The 17958-nt window shown below is 48.5% G+C and overlaps 1 protein-coding gene and 1 pseudogene across 4 annotated transcripts in view; both read right to left on the reverse strand.

The window, feature by feature from the left end:
* Positions 1-1024: 1024 nt before the first annotated feature.
* LAMC2 (laminin subunit gamma 2) overlaps positions 1025-17958 on the reverse strand; it is a 58174-nt gene continuing 41240 nt past the window's right edge. For all 4 annotated transcript variants that reach the window (XM_045982768.1, XM_045982770.1, XM_045982767.1 and 1 more), the window contains exons 13-24: positions 15818-15963; positions 14643-14799; positions 13557-13762; positions 12397-12476; positions 11169-11315; positions 10489-10633; positions 9633-9782; positions 8957-9071; positions 7376-7575; positions 5522-5680; positions 5331-5430; positions 1025-2329 (exon numbers count right to left, since the gene is read on the reverse strand). In XM_045982768.1, the coding sequence (XP_045838724.1) occupies positions 2076-2329; positions 5331-5430; positions 5522-5680; positions 7376-7575; positions 8957-9071; positions 9633-9782; positions 10489-10633; positions 11169-11315; positions 12397-12476; positions 13557-13762; positions 14643-14799; positions 15818-15963 (1859 nt within the window). In that variant the 3' untranslated portion in view covers positions 1025-2075. The remainder of the gene's footprint in view (positions 2330-5330; positions 5431-5521; positions 5681-7375; positions 7576-8956; positions 9072-9632; positions 9783-10488; positions 10634-11168; positions 11316-12396; positions 12477-13556; positions 13763-14642; positions 14800-15817; positions 15964-17958) is intronic.
* On the reverse strand, positions 13934-14548 carry LOC123927855 (annotated as a pseudogene).

The raw sequence follows: 17958 nt of genomic DNA on the forward strand, positions 1-17958 counted from the left end.
ACTTCTACAGACGGTAAAGCGAAGGGATCAGACCTCTCAGAATTTGTGGGGTTAACATGGACAGGAATGTAATCTTTTCCTCAGCCACTTGGCTAGATGGCCAATTCAGGACCTTAATTTATTAGATTTTTATTTATTAAAAAACATGACAATGTACCACAAACTACTGATTTCACCTTAATCTCATAGCCAAAGAAAAAAAGACCAAAATATTAATTAAAACCCCACCCTGTTCAGGTTGTTCCAGAAATAAAACCTTCTTCATGCTTAGGAGACAGCATCAATTAACTCTCATAAAGGCTTTAATGGTTGGAAAGGGCAAAACAAGATGTTCAGAAAATGTGAACTCTAGGTAGGACTCATTGCTGTTTCTGTGGCATTTTAGTTTCCATTGCCTTGGTACCTCCACCTTAGAGTTTGACAATCAGAAACTGACCACAGGCATCTAAGAATTATTCTTTATTCAAAAACACATCCATGAAAAGCCAAAGAAGTACAAAGGCGAGTCTGCACCAACATCTTCCAACCCGGAATGGAATCACTTCTGGTCATTCCAGCAATTCCCATTGGTATTGTCATGACTCAACAGTCTGTTGCAATCAGGTGTGGAAAGGGGAGGAGTGACAGCTGGAATGCGAAGAAGTGTGCACAACCCAGAGCCATCCCGGCTTTGCCAAATCCCAACTGCCCCCATGGGAGTGTCTTGCAACACATGTTCTGTTGAGAAATGAGGTTGCAAACCAGGGAGTTATTGCAATAAAAATCACTTGTATTGAACAAGAGTTATATGTTTAAATTTAATTTTTTAAATGTTCATCTTCATTACTAGGCAATCAACTCTGTGAGGGCAGAGACTACGTCACCACTGTACCCCAGCCTGACACACAGCAGGTACTCAATAAATACATGTTGCAAGGATGGAAGGAAGGAAGGATGGAAGGATGGATGGATGGATGGATGGATAGATGGATGGATGGATGGAAGGAAGGATGGATGGAAGGATGGATGGATGGATGGATGGATGGAAGGAAGGAAGGAAGGATGGAAGGATGGATGGATGGATGGATGGATGGATGGATGGATGAATGGAAGGAAGGAAGGAAGGATGCAGGATGGATGGATGGATGGATGGATGAATGGATGGAGTCTACCCAGCTCCAGTGTGAGTAGCAACATTCTCTGCTATAGGGATAGTGAGAAAATAAAACACACAGACACGTACAATTTTTAGTGTTTTTTGAAAAGTGGGATTGAATTAGGACTAATGACTCTTCTAGATAATTGTACTTCTTTCAATGCCCAAGCTGAATTTCTCTATCACTTTGAAACCTAAAAGTAAGTACCTTCCCAGTGTTTGTTTAGCTGGTCAGAAATGCTTTAATAAAAATGTAGTCTCTAACGAGTCACGGCATCATCAGAGAAAGGATGTCACTTCCAGGCCCCAGAAGAACTCAAAGGTGGCAGGACCCAAGCAGGCACCATGGGTCCAAATGGACCAGCCTTACAGCCTCTCACTCCATCACTGTTCACTTCTTCCAGCTGGGTGGTAAGTGGGAGGAACTCCGGCCAACAAGAAGCTTGCACTGGACACTGTAAGTCAACAGTATTTTACTGGCCACAGTGTGACTGGGCTTCACTCTCTGCTCAGACATTAAGAATTTTATGGGTGGGCAAAGTTTAAAAAAATGTTTCCTTTGGTCACATTATCTGAAGAGTAAGCTGACTAGAGCCCAGCAGCACCTGTCCGTACTCCAGGACTCAGTCTGAGACTCTCTTGAGGCAAACACCTGGCCGTGCAGCTTGTCCTTCCATCCAGTCCACCCTTCGGGGTCCAGGCCCTTGGCCAGTCTCATACCCAATGCTATCTGCCCACTGCCCAGCATCAGGAAACAAGCAGTATCACACTGGTGAAAGAAGACGTTGATCTGGCCACGCTCTTGGGGATGGGGTCAGGTTCAGTGGACCTGAACATGCACATTCAACATGCTCAAATGTCTCCATCCCACCCCAGCCACAGGAGGTGGCTCTTGAGTTCTGTATCCCAAGAGCCTCTGCGAGCAGTCTCTACAGCAGATTCACTGTTGCTCGAGAGCCTGCGTGTTGTAGCAGCCTGGAGGCAGGTTGTCTCTGATGTTCTCCAGGTTCTTCACATCGGCGAGAATCCCGTTTATGCTCATCTCCAGCACACGGAGGCGGCCCTGCTGCCGACGGGCTCTCTCTTCCAGCTCTGCCATCAAGGGCCTCAGCTGGCTGTTGATCTGAGTCTTGGCCCGGAAGAGCTTCTGCTCCAGTAAGGTCAGCTTCTCTTCGTCCACACTGCCAGGCTGACCTATTTGAGGGCATGAGAAAGGAGTTAACATAGAAGGGCTTTGGTTAGATCTCCTAGAACACGCGTGGGCTCTCTAGGCCCTTAAGTGGTAGGCCCAGAGGAAACAGTATATGCCATGCTTTTCTAGGGGCATCTGCCTAGCTCAGGAGGTGGAGCATGTTGACTGTTGATCTCAGGGTTGTGAGTTCAAGCCCCACAGGTGGTGTGGAGTTTACTTAAAATAAAAAAACTTTAAACTAAAAAAAAAAGACTTATTTTTGTATCGGAAATAATACAGAAAATATTCTGAGAGCTCTAGCCTAGTTACAAGTTACGAACAGCCCAGTTCAAGCCTCTGAGCTCTATAGTTGAGAAACAGGAAGCTTGGATTTCTCCTTTCACATCGGGGCCCACTGTTCATGCTCTGAAAGGATGAAGGCTGAAGGTTACAGGAGACTGAATACTGTCCAAGGTGTCTGCCCAACATAGCTCACCCTAAGATCAAGACCAATTCCGAATTATGTTTACTGAACGACCCTTAGGAAATATCTTGCTATTTTCCATTAGAAGACCTTTAGAAACTGGCTGGGCTTTTGGGTTTCTAGAGGCCAAGGTATGCTTTGCTACTTGGAGGATAGATTCCAGCTGTTTGGAAATGATACGAGACTTCATTCTGGCCTGAGTCCGTGGGAATCCGGCTAGATGCTCGTTTATTTCCCCTATGAAATGCAGTCGTATATGTACAGGTATGTTTCACCCACAATCTAAAACTAACGTCAGCATGAAGGGCCCCTGGCCAGACCTGTTTGATGTGAATAGGGCCTGCGTGACCTTTGGTCAATTCAAACTCAAGGTCAGGTTGCCTCCACATCTGAGCTGCAGGGATCGCACTGGCCTGCCAGACTTTATCGTGCCTGGGGTGATGACATGGTGAAGGGCCCAGAACTCCAGGGAGCAAACAGGAGGAACAGCACCATGACAAAAGGGCAGATCCAGAGCACTGGTCCTTCTCGGAGGAGCAGGGCGGAATTCCAGCAGGCGGGGGTCTATGCCGTGCTGAGAAAGTTAAGGAAGTTTGGGAACACAACAACCACGTCCATGGACGGGCAGTCCAAGCTGCTCACAGAAGGGGCAGGAGCACTGGCCACGAAGAGATCTCACTTCGAATCCCACCTCCAAGGGTTACTATGTGATCCCTGGGACACGATCAACCTCTCTGAGCCTCAGGGGACTGCTCTGTGAGCTAAAATAATAAATAAATAAATGAATAAAACTCATCTAAAAGGACCTTTCAAAGATGTAAATGATATTACACCAGGGAGCACCTGGCAGAGCCCTGGATGCCTGGTAGATGTTTAATAATTGCCACCAACCACTCCCCACACGCGCAGCTTCTCTTGAAAGGCCCTATTGGTTTCATTACTTCTTTCAGAACAGAAACAAAGCTGCTAAAATCTCCACTGGGGAGTTGGGTTGTTTTTTTGTTTTTTTGTGGTTTTTTTTGGTTGTTGTTGTTTTTTAACCCTTAGAGGGTCTTTACTCTTTGGGGCTTATTGGACCACAAAGCAGAGTCATCAGTTTAACAAAACAGACAGTATTATCTCCCGAGGTGAGTGAAGACGGTACTCCACAGGAAAATCGGATTTTGAAGTCCTTCAGCTGGGCGGCACCCAGGGGGGCTCAGTTGTTAAGCATCTGCCTTCAGCTCAGGTCATGATCCCAGGGTCCTGGGTTCAAGCTCTGCCCCTGCTCAGCGAGGAGCCTGCTTCTCCCTCTCCCACTCCCCCTGCTTATGTTCCCTCTCTCGCTGTGTCTCTCTCTATCAAATAAATAAATAAAATCTTAAAAAAAAAAAAAGTTCTTCAACTGGGGCACCTGGGTGACTCAGTCTTTTAAGCGTCTGTCTGCCTTTCGCTTAGGCCCTGATCCCAGGCTCCTGGGATGGAGCCTCGTGTCGGGCTCCCTCTCAAAATAAATAAATAAATAAGTACATAAATATCTTTAAAAATAAATGAATAAAGTGGTTCCGCTGAATCTAAAAGGTAGAACCAAGCCTTTTCCAGAATGTTGCTGGGATCTGTGACTGAGTCCCTTGGTCCCTATCTGCCGCAGTCTACGCTTGATAAAACGGGCTGAATGGGGGTTTGCCATCCGTTTTACCAACCCAGGATGTTCATCCTCATCAGTTTTTTCCCCCCCAGGGGAGGGGTTCTGTAAATCTGAATTCCGGCCGCCCTGTGCCATCAAATCCATTTTGTCTGAAAATTTTGCAGCATCTCAGGTACCTACCACCTCTACACTTCTTCTGGGCTCCTACCAGGCAGGTCAAGTGCCCACAGCTGGTTGTATCAAGGTATAACTGCCGGCTGGGGACAAACAGCAGAACCAGCAAGTGACTCTTGACCTCACAGGCTGTGGGAGAATCCCCCCGCCCCCCACACCGCCGCCTCAGGGCTCAGGCTCTGTCACCTGCCTCCTCCATTCCTTCCGACCTTTCCCAAGTGGTCTCGCCCCACCTTTTGCCTAACCAAGGCTCCTCCACTCACTCCCGCCCTCCGCTTCGTGGCCTTTCTGCCGTCTACAGCGATGATGTTACTCCTCTGCCCATAACTGCCCACGAGCTTCTCAGGAACAAGGTCAGAACCCTTAGCAGGCCTGTCAGACTGTCCCGTCCTCTCTTGAGCTGTGAAGTTTGCATACTTCCTCCACAGTCTGCCGTGGGATGGGCGAGACATGATCAACCTCTTTGCGCTTCAAGGTGCCTTCCCTAAATGCACCCAGATCTCTGAGCTACAGACCTTCACCTCCAAGGGCAATAGGTACTCAGTGACCCATCTTTAGACGGTAAAATCGAGTCCAGAAAGTGTAAAGTTGTGTGTCTGAAGTATCTGGGCCTAGAAATAAAGCCAATTTCTGATACCCTTGCGGGCACCCTATGGCTTCCGCTCAGCAGGGCTAGGTCTATCGTCTTCCGGGGTAGCCCCGGAGCACGCGGCTGGAAGCTTACGGAGAGTCCGCATACTTATTAAGTGCAGGATGCTGTCCAGTGAGTTGAGGGTGTCTTGGATCGTAGCTCCAGCATTCTTGGCTCTGCTATCAACTCTTTGGGCTTCTGTAATTACCTAAAAAAAAGAAATACAAAGCAGTCTTGAAAGGGTGTCTCTCATGTTGGCAGGTTTAAAAGCATCTCCGGGGAGGACGATGGGAACTGACCATCTGTACTGCGTCCATGTCCAGGTCAAACTCTTGCTCCTTCCTCGCCAGCTCTCCGTCCACATCCCTCACCTCGCCCTTCAGAGTGGCCAGTCCCTTCTCCATGGCCAAGGCTCCATCTGCTGTCACATTGGCTTCCAAGTTCAGACTTCCTATCTCCTGGGAAAAGAAAGGGAGCCAGGGACGGGAGGAGAGCGAGGGGTGAGGCACAAAAACATCCCAGGGACAAAGAGAGAAAAAATAAACAGCTGCAGCCAGACCCCGATGCAGTGATTTAGACGAACAAGAGGCAGACTCCGAGACACACCCGTGCCCAAGCTCTGCTTCCAGCGAATTAAGTGGGGGTACGTCTGTGGGGACTAGGAGTGTCAGCAGTGAGACGCTGATTTCCTCGCAGGTCAACGCTCATCAAAAAGTGAATGCCAAAAAACAATTTGGGAAAACCCAGAGGGAGAGAAATGCACATAATTTCCTATCATAGTTCTTTGCTGCCACAGTCTTTTGAGCAACTTTACTAGGATCCTTGAGAGACAGCGGAGTTCGAGGTGCAGAGAAGGAATGGGCTACAGCTGTGGTTTTTCTTTCAATTAGGACAAAGTTTATCAATACCTTTACACCCATAAGCTGTTACTAAACATCAAATTGCGGGTGTCTCTGTGCCAGAAGCTATGTAAAGAGAGCCACGTGAAATTGGTCTCTACCCTCAAGGGACTTAAAATTAGAAATTATTCTTGTAAATTACTATGTGGTCCAAGAGTGAGGTCAAATAGTCCAGATACGAAGAGTTCCCTTCGGGCTTTCCAGAGTTGCATAAGCATTTTAGAAGTCATGCCTAAATGAGAGTTACGAAGTTCTCTCCCAGCCGAGAAGCACAGCCTGTACTGTAGCATTTCACGTGGGGGTTGCAGGATATCTAGTCTACCTCCCCTCATTACACGGGATGTTCCTTGAAGAGAAGGCCTGGGTCTTTCCCATCTTCATATTCCCAGCACCAAGCACAGGGCTGGCACGTAGTGGAAGGGGAAAAAAATGAATATGCCGCACTTTGACATAGAAAATAGACATAAGGGAACCAGGACTCCAGAATTTCATAATCTGGACTCCAACACTGATGACTGTTGTTATGGGGTTGAATGGTGTCCTCAAAAGGGTATGCTCATGTCCTACACCCCAGGACCTCAGAACATGACCTGACTAGGAAGTTAGGTTGTTGCAGATTCAATTACTTAAGATAAGGTTATACTGGAGCCCAGGGGGCCGCTAATTCAAAATGACCAGTGTCGTCACAAGAGGGGTCAGAGATACCCAGGGAGAAAACCCCCCTTGTGATGACAGAGGCAGAGATTGGAGTGACGCCGCTGTAAACTGAGGAGCACTAAGGAGTGACCGTCACCAGCAGAAGCTAGGAAGAGGCAGGCAAGGTTTCTATCCAAGAGCCTCCGAGGGGCTGAGGCCCTGCTGACATCTTGGTTTCTGACTTCTAGCCTCCAGCGCTGCGAGAGAACAAACTTCTCTTGTTTCCAGCTGTCTCCTCTGTGGTCCCTTGTTACAGTTGCTCTAGGAAATTCATGCAAGAGTTGATACAAAAAAAAAAAAAAAAATCTTGGATGGTTCCTCTCCGGGTATTATCCAAAAAGGGAGCTGAAAATGAAGGCCCTAGCTCTCAGTCCATGAAAGCCTCATGAATCAACCCACAGAAAGGGGCACGTAAGTGGCTCTGGTGTTGCCATGGACCGGGGACTCCTCGGGACTCTGAGATCTAGGCTGCAAAATGAGCCCGAAGCTCTCTCCTTTCCCACATGACCCTTGCGTTTGAGGCTGCTCGTGCCAACCTGTATTTCAATTTCTCTTTACCCGCTCTATCTTGTCAGTGATCTCCAGCACCTCCCTGGCTGCGGTGTTTGCCCTCTGGGCGTCCGCGGTAGCACCGCCCAGGGCTGTCTCTGCTTGCTTGGTCTTGGCACTGGCATCTCCGACCTTCTGGCTGATGTAGGGGAGTCTCTTCATGGCCTCTTCTGCTTCTGCTTTTCTGTCTTCCACCTGCAGGTCAAACTCTGAAATGAAGACAAGAAAAAGTTGCCATGAAGATGAAAAGTGACTTACGAAACTCACGAATGAAATTGAGTGGGGCTGAAGTTTTCAAGAAAAATTCCAGGAAGAGAGTTTTTACTGCTTGGGGGCAAGAGTGTGAGAAGATTTGACTGTTACTGCCATATAGAGCACAAGCAAGGGGGAGCTGCAGAGGCAGAGGGAGAAGCAGGCTCCCCACTGAGCAGACAGCCTGATGCAGGAGATGCGGGACTCGATCCCAGCACCCTGGGATCATGACCTGAGCCGAAGGCAGACACTTAGCTGACTGAGCCACCTAGCAGAAAGCATCTTAGAGAAGGCACTGAAAGGGCCATGATTAGGTTGTTGCTTAGAGAAACTGACAATCAGCCTGCCCTGGGTCTCCACCTAAGACCCCAAAGTAGATCAGAAATAGGTAAACTCTTTGAAGCCCAAAGTTTCAAGCCAGAGCCTTGAACCCGAAGCTGCCAATGTCGAGAGCTGGAGGTTGAACAGAATGGGTAGTAGGGAGGACCTTCCTGTAAAAAAATCCCAAGGCTTTAGAAATGCTTCTTTTTTTTTTTTTTTTTTTTTTTTTGTTTATTTACAGCATAACAGTGTTCATTGTTTTGGCATCACACCCAGTGCTCCATGCAGTACGTGCCCTCCCTATTACCCACCACCTGGTTCCTCAACCTCCCACCACCCCCCCGCCCCTTCAAAACCCTCTGGTTGTTTTTCAGAGTCCATAGTCTCTCATGGTTCATCTCCCCTTCCAGTTTCCCTCATCTCCCTCTCCTCTCCATCTCCCCATGTCCTCCATGTTCTTTGTTATGCTCCACAAATGAAATGCTTCTTTTTTGTTCTTGAGTGAAGAAACTGAAATTGTAACCAAAAAGGCACAGACCCACATTTCCTGGGATCCAGGTGCCGTGAGAGTTCATGCTATCTTCACCACAAAGAAAGCACATGGACTCTACGTTGGAACCAACCAGGCCTCCAGAGAAAAGGAGAACTGTCTGTGTCATAGTAGGATGCTGGATCTGTGAAGGACCTTAGAGATCTTTTAACTCAACCTTCTTTCTTTAAAGAAGAAGACGTTAGGGTCTGGAAAGCCTGGGACTTGTCTAAGGTCACACAGTGACCTCAGAGCCGTCACACCACCCAGCCAAGTTCAGTCAGAACTCAAGCCTCCTGACATCGAGATAAATTCGTTCCATTACATCAAATGTTAATATAATTTCTTTCTTTAGGAAGATACTTACTAAGTGTCTGTGACCATCCCAATGTACCTATCATTTTGAGAGATACACAGAGATTCAAAATAAATCAAAGTTGTGGTTATTCCTTTAATATACTCAGCGACCTGAACCGTGAAATGTTTACCTCGGAGGTTTTTCAGGATGTTCTCAACTTCATAAAAAGTGGCATTGCCCATACTTAGTGCTTCTTGGGCTCTGCTCTTAGCAAGGTTGGCGCGGGAAAGCAGCTGATCCGATGTCTGTAAACAGGCAGACAGAGGAAGCGCAGAGTAAATGTAACGCATACTCGGGAAGAGCACTCCGGCCAGCAGAATGACTCGGACATATTTCTCTTCGCCACAACAGAGTGCTGTGACTCCCCAGACAGTCTAGGGTGCTGTCGCAAAGCCCTCCGCAAGCCGGGACGGAGAAAACTCTGTAACCCAACGGCACGTCCTGTACAGAGAACAGTCTCCAACTCTAGTCCACTATCAAGGACAAGTGCAGTTTTGCAAATCATAATTTTATACTCTAGATACTTCCTAAAGCCAAGCTAGTAGAAGAAGCTGGACCAAAACTGAACTCCAGAGGCCTGAGTCCTATTCCTAGGTTGAGGGCGGATTCAGTGGGTGGGACCAGAACTGATTAGATCAAGCTGATTAGATCAAGCATCCCAATTACTCCATCTACCAACAGTGGTCCTGAGCCCTTCAGAGAGTTTTCTGTGGTTGTGTGCTGATGGCCTCTTGCCATATTCATTCCTATGGCAGGCATCCACTACCTGTTTGTGGAGTGAGTGAGTTAAAAAAAAAAAAGGATACCTGTCTCCCATTCTTTCCGTTCTGTAAGAGCTGCTGGGTTTCTTCTTCCCAGTTTCCCAGACTGCTTTGCACATGCTTGAACTCATCCATACGCCTAGTCACCAGGCTTGAGAGAGCACCAGTTTTTTGTTCGACCTTCTTCACTTCTAGCTGTAAGCCCAAAGAAATGCAGGAGTCAGACTTGCCGCCCAGCACTCACCACACCAGCTTTCTCAGGAGCTGGCCTCACTGTTTGAAAACAGCAATCCCAACATGAAACCTAACAGAAATGAAAGAATGTGCCCAGCGATAGTCAGACAGCAGTTTCCCCAAGCGTCTCTCTCTCTTTTAAAATTTTACATGTTGGTTTATACATGCGTGGAAACATTTTTGTGGGAATCACTGTGAGTGCTTGTTGTGTGGGTAGAAAGCTGCATCTTCTTAATCTAATAAGTTTCTAATAGTTAAAGAAATTAACGGCAGAAACAATGTAGAACTTCTGAGAAGAACAGAAGTCTTCTGAATGGCTGTACATAGACATGTACTGTAGTTCGGACCTAAATGTAAATACCAAGCTTTAGCTTGAATAATTTCCCACAAGTTTCAGTAGTCCCCAAAACTAAGGAGGAGATACAAAATTGTTATCCACTAATTGGTTCAGGATGTGGGCTAAGGCTTTTTCGGAGGCAAAGAAAGGAGTTTCAGAACAAGGAAATTGTTAACAAGAAGAATATTCTTCCTAATCTAACATAAAAGGGTCCTGTGGAGGAAAAGCTGAATGACTGAACCATAGTATGGAACCCCCCCCACCCCCGCCCTGAGAAGCAGGCACATGGCCCTTTTTCTGTCCATCCAGCGCATCACTACGCGCCCTTACCTGGAAAGACTGATCACTGACTCCTGGCAGCTGAGACACGGCATTGAGAAGGCGAAGACTGTGCTGGTAAGACCTATCTGCTTCAACGTCAGTTTGAGTGGCCTCCCCTGACAGTCGCTGGGCCAGGGACTTGGCCTTCTCCAACCTGCAGGGCAGGCAAAAAGAGAATTTGAAGGAACGACTGTTTTTGTGGGGTTTTTTTTGTTTGTTTGTTTGTTTGTTTTTATTATTAAAAGCATTCATCCTGTTGGGTAAAACGTATGTCGCTGCAGTTATCAGAAGAACCCAAATGAGGTTTTGTGCCAGATAGGCCTCCCTCTCCACAAGCTAAACATAAGCCTTAAAGTGTATTCGGTTTGGGTCTGAAGAATTCAGCCCAAGTTTCCCAAGTTGTGATAATATATTCTTCCCATAGCCTTCATGTCATCAGATGATTTACTCACACCCTCCAACCACTCCTCCAAGCATTGCAACCTCTCAGTCACAACCCAGGTTTTACTCAATCAGCCTTTTCTTCTTCCAGACATAAAGACATGTCCCTTCCCCAAGATTAACACTCTCATTCTCTTGTCCCTTAGGACTGATTTCTTTGAAGGAAGCACGGTGCTCCCCAGACGTGGCCTGTGCTCCGCAGACAGATGATGACTAGCTTGGCACGTGCGAGGACCCGTCAAACATACTTTCCCATGAGCCCTTGCACCGCGGAGCCGTCCAGGCTGCCTCTGTCTCCTTCCTGCAGGGCGTTGTGGGCCAGTGACAGCGCCTGTTTGAGGTCATCCTGGGTTTCCCTGACCAGCCGCTCCATGTCACTGGCTGACCCAACATGGCTGAAAGGATTCAAAACAAAGAATTTGAGTTTTCATAGCAAAGGGCTTCCTTTAGGTCTTTGGTCAGAAGGAAGAGAGAGGAGTAAGGCCAAACAGAATTGACCCAGACTGGACGGAATTAGAGGAGCTGTCAGGAAGCAGGAGGTGTTTTGGAGATGGAGCTCTTGTCTTAGATCCTAGCTGGTGATCTTTTGGTCTATAGGGTAACCAGGGGGAGCGGGGCGTGGGGCGGGAAGACAGGTGGGAGCAGTCTCAGGGGGATGAAGTATTGCATTTATAAGCTCTTTTGTGCCGGGAGAAACCCCTAGGTCTTATTTCGTCCAGGACTCAGCTTCCCCTTCACTTTTGCTGCAACCCTACATGGGGTCCACTGCCAGAGGGAACAGAGCCTGTCCATGAAGGTCCCCCAAATGCTTACGAAGTGATAAAAATAAAAAACAGCACAGCAACCAAAAACAAACTCAGGAGGCAGTTTATTCCACGAAACACAAATCAGCCTCCTTCACTGACTGAATTCCATGTGGGATTAGCAGAGCTTGCCACCCTGCGGAGCGCCCTTTTGGGAGCCAACCTCTTCTCCACGGTGGGGTTTACAGTCAGGCAAGGACTAGGGAGCTGCCAGTTACCACTGGGGCCCTGCAGAGCCGGTTTTGGGGAGGAGGTTCCCTCTCTGCAGTCCTGGCCCCCACAGGCTAGCAAACAACCGGTTGCTACTTGTTCCCAGGCTCCATGTGGGAGCCTGGGAGTCCCTCAAAGCTGCAGAACGTTCTTTTCCAGAGGCTGATTCATTTCACAGGGCCCGAAAAATCCCATCTGACACACAGCAGAGCCATACTGTGAGTCATAGAAAAATCCGAGTAAAAAAACACCCCCACCCCAGACACTTGCCAAGTGACCATGCCCAGTGGCCACTCACATAGGCTAAAAGCCAAGAGGTTAAAAAAAAAAAAAAATGGCTTCAAGGCAAGGAAATGGCTGCAAAGGTCCCGGAGGTAATGATATACTGCTTAGGTCCTGAATACCCTACAGTCTTGTTCAAGTCTGGCCTTGCAGAGACAGTCTGAAGCAGGGGTCCGCTTACCTATCTGCCAGTCTTGTGGCCTCCTGGGCCAAGCTTTTAAAACCATTTGGCCCCACGTAGCGCTCTGGGGAAGGAATGTTCTGTGGAAAAAGGAGAATTGGTTAAAGCTTTGCACTCAGCCCCAGAGCCTAGGTAGCTCAGGTCAGGATCTCAGGGCTGTGCGATTGAACCCATGCAAGGCTCCCCGGTCTGCGGGGGTCACCTGAGACTCTTTCCCTGTCCCTCTCCCTCAGCCCCTCCTCTTGCTAGCTCTCTCCCTCTCAAATAAATAAATAAATCTTAAAAAAAAAAAAGGAGTAAGGTAAAAATCCAATTTTACAAAGCTTCTGTAAATAGACATATTCATTTAAAAATATATACATGCTAATAGTGTTTTCATATGTATTTAAATTAAACAATATAGACCAAGTTTCGATGATGGTTATTTCTTAATAACGGGATCCCAGGGAATTTTTATTTATTTTCCAAGTTCTCCACAACAAACATTATTTTTGTAATAAGGGAAATTCTTTAAATCCTTCATTTCATCAGCATAATATCTGACTATCTGCCAGTTTCCTTTATTCGTCTTCTACCCACCAACATTATTGTCACCATCGGCTTCTTTACTGGAAAAGAGAAGAGAGCTCACTCAGATCTCTCCCTGCTACCACACTACAAATGACATCATTAAGAAAAATCACCCTGACAGCAATTTTTTCCCCTTTTCAGAATCCTGTCTTCCCTGGATTCCTTCCTTCTTCCCACCATTCCTCCTGTTTCATTTGTTCACGTGTTTGTCTGTTCATTCGTTCATGCAGCAAACGTGTGTCACGGCCACGCACCATGCTGGGGACTGGGAGCACACACATGAGCAGAACCAAATCCTGCCGGCTAGGAGCTGACAAGCGAGGAGATACGCAGCAGGAAGGGAGAGGAAAGGGGCCAACATGAGGTTATGGTTTGCAAGAAATGAGCTCGGAAGAAGAACAGAAATGCAGTAAAATGGGAAATTGCAGAAAACCCAAGAATACGAAGAACAGGTATGAGAGAGAGACGGAACAGGCGTTTCAAGGAAGAGAAGTCCAGTCTCTACCGGATAGGCCAAGAAAGGTGAGCGACCGCAGGTGGCTGTCCCGATACAGTGTGATCCTCGGTACCCTGCACCTGGGGACACCTACAGTGTTTCTCAGGGAGGCCTCGCTCTCCTGCAGGCTCAGGTGCATCCGCATGAGCCCGCCGCGCGTGTCCTGCACTCGGTTCTGATACTGACTGCCCAGGGCCCGGATTCTTTCCACGGCTGTCTTGAGGTCGTTGAGGCGGTTCCGGTAGTTGTTCTCTTCGCTCCTTGCCTTGGCCAGCTGGAGACCGAGAGATTTACTAGCCCCTGGTTCCAAGAAGGAAAAGGAGGATGAGCACTTTCAGAGCCAGCGCAGGGGAATCCGATACGCGGGAGGGTTGGACGAGTGACTTTGACTGGCTAATGGCAAAATGGCGACAACCCACTCAATGAATGCAGGCAGCCACTCTCTCTCTCTTTTTTTTTTTTAGAGAAACATTGTGTTTAATGGTAAAGCTTAGCACACTCCAGCACCGGCATGGCCTGAAGTCGAAGCAGCAGGGACGGGTAGGTGACCCTCATGGAACCTCACATGGCGAAGAAGATGAGGAAGGCGACCATCAAACAAAAGAGCCCCATGGCCTCAGACAGGGCAAAGCCCAGAATGGCACAGGAGAAGAGCTGCTGCTTGAGAGACGGGTTCCTGGCATAGCCGATGATCAAGCTGCCAAACACTGTTCCACTGCCAGCCCCTGAACCAGCCACACCAACTGTGGCGGCCCCAGCGCCAATAAACTTGGCTGCCGTGTCAATATCCCGGGAGACAACACTGGTCTGGAACTCCCGTCGGGCCACCTGGAGCGGGGAGTTGCTGCTCTAGGATGGCTGTTTAGCTGGGATCTCTGGTCTGCTCAAGAGGGAGGCAGACACCAGCCTGATTAGATCCCTGGTACAACAACGAATCAGAGCTGGAGAAATGAGTAGTGCCCCGGAGGTCTGCATTTTCTCAGTCTGCACTCCCACTGCCCCGCTGCCCCTACACCGACCACAGTGTTTGCCCGGCTCACGGTGACTCAGCAGCCACTCTCTTATCGCCATCATTCGGGTCCCAGGAGAGTCAGAGACAGTCCTTTGATCTCTGCAAGTGCTGGACAAAGACACCCCCTGAACTGATACCCAGCGGAAGATTATAAATTCCTTTTGTCACCTTCTGTGATCTGGGCTTCTCTCAGAAGGTCCCCAAGGGCCTGCTCAGCCTGTCGCATCCTGCCTTCCAGCTCCGGGCGGGGCACCGCTCCGTCCCCACCCTGAGCCCTGGAGACCAGGGCCTCCAGGCTCTGGAGCTGCTGCAGAAACTGGTCCATCTGAAACCACACAGGAAAGAGGATCAGAACAGTCTGATACCAGGAACTCAGGAGAGAAGAGCTTAAAACCCAGAAATGCTTGGCACATGACAATAGTTAAAGGCACGAGAGCCTAGATTCGCCAAGTTTGAATCCTGGCCCCCTACTCATTAGCCGTCAGCATGAGCTTACGCAAGTCACTTTCATTACCCATGAGATGGGGATAATCATAATATCTCATAGTTATTACTTGGACTAAGAGAGTTAGTATTGGGATTGTACTTGGAACAGTGTCCGGAACGAAGAAAACACAACAGAGGGCAGGCTAAAGAGATAAATGGAAAAAAAAAAGTTGAGTTTTTTTTTTCTACCTTTGGGGTTCTGTTTGGGCCTTTTCTTCCTTCACCCTCCACCCCAGCAAACTAATAAAGAATAATTAACAACAACATCGGTTTCATTCTTCTCTGGAATGTGAATGAGAAATTTCTGGAGGTTAGTCTTGTCTGAGCAGCCTTGACACCTTCTGGACTCCTCATATCGTCTCTGTATTTATGTTTTTCTCCATTTGTTTTAGAAATCTCTTGGAAAAAACCCAGCTGGGAAGTGGCATGTTTTAAGTGGAAAGGAGATGAGCAGTCTCCACAAACGTTTGCAATTTTTCCATCATGTGGCCAGGTGGAACCGGGGAATTCTGGGTGGGACTCTTGGTTCCACGTGGCCACGTGATGGAAAAATTGCAAATGTTTGTAGAGGCTTTGCTCAGGGACTGACATCAGAATACCGTCTCTCACAAATTGACTAAGTCCTCAAGAGAACCAAATGAGACAGTATCTGCAAAGGGGATCTTGAAGATGGTGCATATAAGAGCCTAAACCTGTAGCATTATTATGACTGCATGGAAACTTTTTTTTTAAGAAAGAAATAGTAACCTCCACCCTCATCCCTGGGAGACTCGGAGGGCCCCAGATTTGTGATGGACGCACCTAGTAGACACCTAACGATTTTACTCATGGGGCTGAGGGTTGGGTAGAACGCACACCTGAGTCTTCACTTGATTATAGCAAGCGGGACAGCTGGTTAGTGCCGCGTGCTCACAATTGAGGCCGCCAAATCCGGGCTTGCAAACACAGCTGCCATCATTTCTACACTCCCCAGGCTCGGAGCCCGCTGGGTTGCAGTTGCAAGCTAGAGACAAAAGACAAACAGAAAGCATTCCTATCAAGCTAGTCCTAGAAACTGGAGGTGTAGCAAAGACAAAGGGAAGAAGTTCAAATCCCCCACGGCGAAGAATCCTTCTTTGCCCTTGTCAGTTCACACTGTGCTAGACTCATCTCTTGCCTGTGTCTCCAAGCACATTTCTGATGCAGACAGATCTTAGGAATCATCTAGAAGTCTGTTCGGTGTGGCTGTGGATAAAGGGCTCTTCCAACAGTCCACGCTTTCTGGTAGCACTTATTTTTTTTTTCTTCCCGTTAAATTGTGAGCCTGTTGGATATTCCGTAGGCACTCTAGCTTTGCTCCAAAGGGGAACAACATGTCCTCTGGGCCTGTTACATGGCGGATGTAATCTCTCCTTATTTTACGGATGAGGACTATGAGCTCAGAGAGGTTGAGGAATCTATCCGAGTCACACAGCAAGTCAATGGCAAGCCAGAATGAGAGCTTGGAAAGAGGCATTGCTCTTTTCCTCTTGCTCTGCTGCCTTTGATGTAGGAAACGCAGTAAACAGAGCAGTGCCTTTATTCATTAATATTGAGTGTGCACCTACCACGTGCCACAGTGTTCTAGGAGCTGATGATGCACAGCGGGAGAGACCCTGCTCTAAGGGAGTTACAATGACCCTCTGGGCTGCTCTATGGCGCTCATAAAACACTTGGCACACGGTAATATGATCACACGTCGAAGTATACTGTCATTATTGCTTACATACTCATGTGTCTTCCTTATTAGCATACGGTCTCTCTGGGGGCCGGAACTGACTTACAGCCTCAGTCTGTAGCCCCACATGGGGTCCCCGGCAGGAGCTTGCCAACAGATAGTGAAGTGAAGGAATGTACGCTCTAAAGCCAGGGAGGTCTCCATTACCAGCACCTTGGAGCTAGAGCTCTTGACAGTGTACCTTCCCAGATGCTATTTAATATTTGCAACCACTTTGAGTTAAATACTATTCATCCCTATGAAAAAACTGAGGCTCGGAGAGATTAAGCGGCATAACCAGTGTAATACGATGAGTGTGGTAAAAAGCTAGACAGGAACTCGGTACTGCTCACAGCACGTGGGCTCTTCCTATCACGGGGCACTTTCTAGCACATCGGAGCTAACCCACAGGTTGGGGTTTGAGCAGGTGGGATCTGTGCTCTTGGGTGGAAGCCTCAGGTTGCACGGAGGTCCTGAGGCATTTCCCGGGCTGGGGATTCTGGGGTGAGTGGAAAATGCTGGCTCCCTGCGGACCTCCTGGGGAACCAGGAACCCTCCTGTCTGGGTGCCCAGAGGCCCCCTCGGGCTCTGTTACAATAAACAAGCCGTGGAGGTCTGGGCACCAGGGCTGGTCTGGGACCTTTGTGACTGGGGGGTGAGTTTGTGGGGCAGGCCGGCACCCTAGAACTGAACTTGAACTTGCCTAGAACTAAACCTGCCTCCGGGATGTAACATGTACAGAGGCTTGATGGAAGGGTGCAGCAGGAGGACCGATGTGCACATTCGTGCTTTGATCTGAAGCAGCCCGAAGGAATGCGCCCGGACAGCTGTGGCTCTACAGCCGAGTCTCGTTAGTTGGACTTGGAACTGTCACCTTTGTCTCCATCAGCTACACTGACTTCCTGAGAGGGTCTCTTAAATGGCTGCCCACCCCTCCACCGCCCCGCTTTTGTTCAGACTCAGTCGCACGTCGTTCACGGCTGTCCTCTAACAAGCTCGGCAGCGTCCCCGCCTGCCAGCCCTGGACGGAGGTGTATGGCCTGGCTCCGTTTCATCGCCTCTTGCGCTCAGGAATGTAAACTTGACCTTTTCCACTTCCCCCACCCAGCTTTAACCAGCCCGACATCCTCCAGCTCTGTCTTCCAGAACCCTGCTGCAGGGGTCTTAGAGCCTTTGACAGGTGAAAGGTCCAGACTGTTCGCGGGCCCACTGGTTGGAGGAACCGAAGCGGCGTCCTCTCACCCACTGCTGGCCTCGCTGACC

This window comes from Meles meles, chromosome 17 (genome assembly GCF_922984935.1).
Source record: "Meles meles chromosome 17, mMelMel3.1 paternal haplotype, whole genome shotgun sequence".
NCBI lineage: Eukaryota > Metazoa > Chordata > Mammalia > Carnivora > Mustelidae > Meles > Meles meles.